The 5511-nt window shown below is 42.3% G+C and overlaps 1 protein-coding gene across 1 annotated transcript; it reads left to right on the forward strand.

Moving 5' to 3' along the window:
* The first annotated feature begins 3564 nt into the window (after positions 1 to 3564).
* Positions 3565 to 4347, forward strand: LOC111918055 (uncharacterized). Its single transcript, XM_023913719.1, has 2 exons — positions 3565 to 3663; positions 3766 to 4347. Exons 1-2 carry the CDS (start codon positions 3565 to 3567, stop codon positions 4345 to 4347), a joined length of 681 nt encoding a protein of 226 aa, XP_023769487.1.
* Positions 4348 to 5511: the final 1164 nt, after the last annotated feature.

Raw genomic sequence — 5511 nt, forward strand, 5'->3', positions numbered from 1 at the left:
GAGCGATCCTGGTATGTGCGGAATCCACTCCGCAAGATACGTCCATCTAAAAGCTCCTTAAAGATTCCTCGTTGCACTGGCTGGCACCTGATACTCTTCTAACTCGAACAATAGCAGAAATCCGACCCGAGGTCTAACTATCACACTCCCCAAGTAATATAAATTACCGGTACCACCGGAAATGACCGAAGATAGTATATCCGCAAACATCTGGAGGACTCCTGACCATCTCCTCCTGAGTTACCTTGACAATCCGGAAAACATGATGCAACACTTCATCCCGATCCCAATGGCAATCCAATCCCTTGTAACGAGCTCCATCGCGTAGTTTTCGCAAGTGTTGCACCGAATCCGGCCCTGTTGGCCTCTCAAAAACTGATCCAAACTCCTGGATCCCCCTCCCAAGATCCTCCACTATAGGCACCCGGGCTGGTCCCCTTTTCCAAAGGCGACCCTAATCAATCCCTGCTCTCGAACTCTAGAAATCATAACATTCAGGGTCTCGCACCCTGACACACTCACCTGCTCAATCGTCCATGACTGATCTGCAATAGATGGAGCAACCTATGCTCCCAACCAGTTACAAACTATCCCCAAGACAAAGTCTTTAACTCCGAAAGTGCAATACATCGCACCATCAATCCTTGCCGCCTGATGCAAGAGATCCAATGCGAACTCCCAATCCTGGCAGTCCTTCTGCTAACTGGCTCTCTACCGGAGCCAGGACCAAACCCTGGTCCTCCCCCTTGCGTGCTCATCCGCATTCTGCACTGCAGCTAACCCCATAGTCCACTCGTAACCACGAATTCCTTTCCCAGGTTTCTTGGATTCTTCGAGACTTTCCTCGATTCAAGTATGGATCATGTGCTTTCAGTAGTACGGGCCCAATACTACCTTCCACGCCTATCCATACTTTCCTCCGAAATCATCCCAAATCCTCTAAGTCACCTACTTCCCTGATGTACTAAATGTCTGCTAGACAGCAGCACAATATCCACCTAAGCACCTCGTAGATCTCCCCCTAGGCTCCCAATCACACCGAACCGCCTCACTACTCACTGGAGCATATCCTAGGCTTTCCTAGGTTCCCTACCTCACCCTACCATCAGCTGCTGAGGAACTCCTCACGATGCCAGTCATCTACCCCCTGGATATCTTCCTTGAAAACATTTTCCTTTTTAAAAAAAAAAAAAAACCTTCCAGATCCTCAGTCTGAGTTCAGACACAACTGAAAGTATGTCTGAATCCCTCAAACCAAGGCTCAGATACCAACTTGTAACGTCCCAAAAATCAGGGGTAAAAATTTCATTTTTAATATAATAAAACATTGATACCATTTAATTCAAACAATCAAATCATAGTCAATCAAATCATTTACCAGAGTTTATCCCAAAATCATTCATTGCGGAAATCATAGGTGTGTGCACTGCGATCAACCCGAGCTCTTCCTTTCCAAAACGATGATACCTGAAACCATAAACAAACTTGTAAGCACGAAGCTCAGTGAGTTTCCCAAAGCATACCATTCACACAAACCACATATCACATATCCTATTAGCTATAAAAGCTACACACATATCATATATATTGTTAGCTATAAAAGCTACCATATATCACATAAGCCCTGCATACATAAAACCTGTAATAGTGCCATGGGCTACCCCATATGGTCTTTACCTAGGACTGCCATGGGCTCCCCCACATGGTCTTACATCCAATGCCATGGGCTACCCCACATGGTCTTTACCTAGGACTGCCATGGGCTAGCCCACATGGTCTTACATCCAATGCCACGGGCTTCCCCCGGGGTCTTCCCTGCAAATACCATATATAACCAAATAGCATATCATGCATCACATAAATATCTACACATAACATGTACATAAACCTGTAAGGATGTCGTGGCTACCCCTAGGGTCTTATACCATTATGCCATGAGCTACCCCACATGGTCTTCCATGCAAGTATCACAAAGACAATTAGCATATCACATAATTACCAGCATACCACCTAGCATAAAGCTAACTATCATATCACACAACATAAGATGGGCCGGCCTTGGTGCCTTAGACCCATTGGTATGGTGAGAAGACTCACCTGCAACTGTCGGCTGAAGAAATAAGATCACGCAGCTCCAACCACCGACACGAACTCCTCCACTGGTCAACACCAAATAACTGAACTCAATAAATACCAATAATTACCAAAATACCCCTAGAAGTCGACTAGTCAACTCTTGGTCAAAGTCAAAGTTCTTAGTCAAAGTCAAACTTCCTGACCGACTCTACTCGCCGAGTCAACCTACTGACTCGTCGAGTCCAAGAATCTTTGAGTCCCATCCTGCTCAACTCACCGAGTCGTCCCTTGACTCACCGATTCACGACTTAACCAGAAAAGGTTAGGGTTCCATGACCAGACTTTCCGAGTCCAGAACAGACTCGCCGAGTCCAAGGCAATCTTCAATAGACTCGCCGAGTTGTTCTTCCAACTCGCCGAGTTCATGCACATATTCATACAACTCGTCAAGTAAACTCATGTGACTCGCCGAGTATCTTCAGTTCTCAATCCATTCAGAGGCTTTTCAAGCCATGCAGGGGCTCCAATCCATAGATCTACCCTTCTACAAGATATCCCTCACGTAAAGTTGCAAACTTTACGTGATACCAAGGAGATATAAGCCCAAAACACACTAGGGCTTGGGTTTTAGACAAAGGGGATTTACCAACAACCCAAGAACTGAAGCTTTATGACATTCTAAGCCATCATGAGTCTAGATTTAGAGCAGCAATCCCAGATCTAACTCCTAAATCCGAGATAGGTCTCAAAACAAGCTAAGGGACTCCCAAAACAACCACCAAGGATAAACGAAAAGGAAATAGCTTAAGATAAGGCTCCTTACCTCAGATATGTGCCCAAAACCAATGTAGATCACAAATCTATACAAGCCCTTGATGCTAACTTCTAATTTCTCAAGCTCCTTCCACTAATTTCCTCTTCTAAGCCCCCAATCTCCTCAACAATGAAGCCTCACACGAATTTTGGGGTTTCTGGAACTCAAAGGGAAGTTAAAGAGGCTGAAGGAGGAACATAACATTCTTTATATAGGGCATAACCCCGGGATTAGGGTTTTTCTCTCTTCAGCACCAACTCGTCGAGTCCAACTACCGAGTCGGCGAGTTGGTCACTTAACTCGCGACCAAAATCCCGCTCTGACTCGGCGAGTCGGAATACCTACTCGTCGAGTCCCCTTCTTTATTTACACTTTACCCCCTGAACTATGGATTCTGACTTGGTATGTTACATTTCCTTTCTTGGCCTTTCTGATTTCGAGTTTTACATACTACCACCTATGTGAGAGAGTGTGATACATGCCATAGGTCAAGTAATATTTCTGCAAGGAATGAAATGCCTCAAAGAAACATCCAAGTGTGTAAAGTATTTGATGTGCGGGGTGTGGATTTCATGGGACCATTCCCTTCATCTAGAGGAAACAAATACATACTTATGGCGGTAGACTATGTATCAAAGTGGACAGAAGCGCAAGCCTTACCAAAAAATGACGCAATGGTCGTGGTGAAGTTTCTTAAAAGGCTATTCTCTATGTTTGGGGTCCCAAAGGCATTAATAAGTGATAGGGGAACCCACTTTGCAAATAATCAACTAGTAAAAGTGTTGCAAAGATATGGTGTACGCCATAGATTTTCAACACCATACCATCCACAAACAAATGAGCAAACCGAGATCACGAATTGAGAACTCAAAAAGATTTTGGAAAGATCAGTGGGTAGCAATAGGAAATATTGGGCGGATAAATTGGATGATGCACTTTGGGCATTCCAGATTGCATTCAAGACACCCATTGGAACCACACCCTATAGGCTAGTCCATGGTAAAAACTGTCATCTACCGGTGGAGCTTGAACATAAAGCTTATTTCGCTTTGAAAACATGTAATTTTGAGCTAAGTGAGTTGCGTGCCAATCGAATTTTGCAAATGAATGCTTTGGAAGAATTGAGGAACGAGTCTTACACCAACTCGTTGATTTATAAGGACAAGACAATAAGGTGGCATGATGCAAGGTTGAATGGTAACAAGGAATTTGAAGCTAACCAGAAAGTTCTTTTGTACAATTCAAGACTAAAGCTCTTTCTGGGAAAACTATGCACTCTTTGGTCCAGGCCTTTTACAATCAAACATGTTTATCCATACGGGGTGATTGAGTTATGGAGCAAGGATGGGTCGAGCTTTAAAGTAAATGGGCATAGAGTTAAGAAATATGAAGAGGGAGTGCCAAATGAAGAAATACTAGAAGAACGGTTGGACTTGGAGAAAGTCGCTGCAACGTAGAGCGGGAAGGAGTCCAGTTAAAAACTCCCAAAGAATAAGCGCTTACGGGAGGCAACCCACTGTTTGAGTTTGCTTTCTTTTACTCTTTCATTTTCGTTTTATTTTTAGTCTTTTATTTTTCTTTTTTGTATGTTTTATTAGAATTTTTCAATCTAAATCTTCTTTTTAGCTTAAAATGGTCGCTTGAGGACAAGCAAAGTTTGAGTGTGGGGTGTAGTGGAAATTATTTAGAGAAAGTAAAAAAAAAATTCGAACAAAGTAAAAAACTCGTCGAGTCCATGCCTGAACTCGATGAGTTCATCTAAAAATTCATGATATTTTGTAAAAATCCATCTCTACTCGACGAGTTCGGACCCCGAGACTCGACGAGTAGACTTTTATTACTGAAAAAAAAATTAATTTTTTTAACTCAGTAAGTTAGGGTTTTTACCCTAAAGTGTAATGCTTTCTCATTCTCAGCTGCCACTTGCCTCCCAATCGACGAGCAAATCCTCTCAAGCATCAATTTTCATTCTCCTTATTTCTCTCCATTTCTTGCATAAAGGTTAGTTTTTTCACTCATAATTCCGTTAAAGGTTTAGCGTTTAGTAGTTTAATGGTCAAAATTTGTTAAAAACCCGATTTTTGATTTTGACATGAACATTAGGGTTTCGATTTGGGCTAATTTAGAGCGTTTTGACTAAAACTTTTTGTGAATTAATGCTTGATTTACCACCCTGAACAAACCCCTGGAGTAATTTTGAGTATAATAGATCGAATCTGTTCGATTCAGTTAAAGAGGCTTGAACTGCTCATCAGACTCATCGAGTTGTTCTTCAAACTCGACGAGTTCATGCTGTTATTTCCAAGATTTTTATTTTTATTTAACATTTTCTGTGGTTTGTATGGTTTTTCCTTGTGGTTGATTTTGCAGAAAATGTTTAGAAGAAGAGGCCAAAGTTCTCAAAGAGGCCAAGGGGACTTCCTTTGGTTAAACTTCCTGCAAAATGGATCGAAGGCTACTTTATTTAGGTGGAGGAAAAGGCTAGAAACAGTCAAGTCAAAGGATTTCTATGTTCCAAACGAGTTGAACTAGAATTGGCTAGATCAAGTGTGTTTGTGGAGGCCTTGAGCCTGTATTTGACCAAAGTTTTCATACATAATGGAGTGCAAATTACATGTGAT

This window comes from Lactuca sativa, chromosome 9, assembly GCF_002870075.4.
Source record: "Lactuca sativa cultivar Salinas chromosome 9, Lsat_Salinas_v11, whole genome shotgun sequence".
NCBI classification, from domain to species: Eukaryota; Viridiplantae; Streptophyta; class Magnoliopsida; order Asterales; family Asteraceae; genus Lactuca; species Lactuca sativa.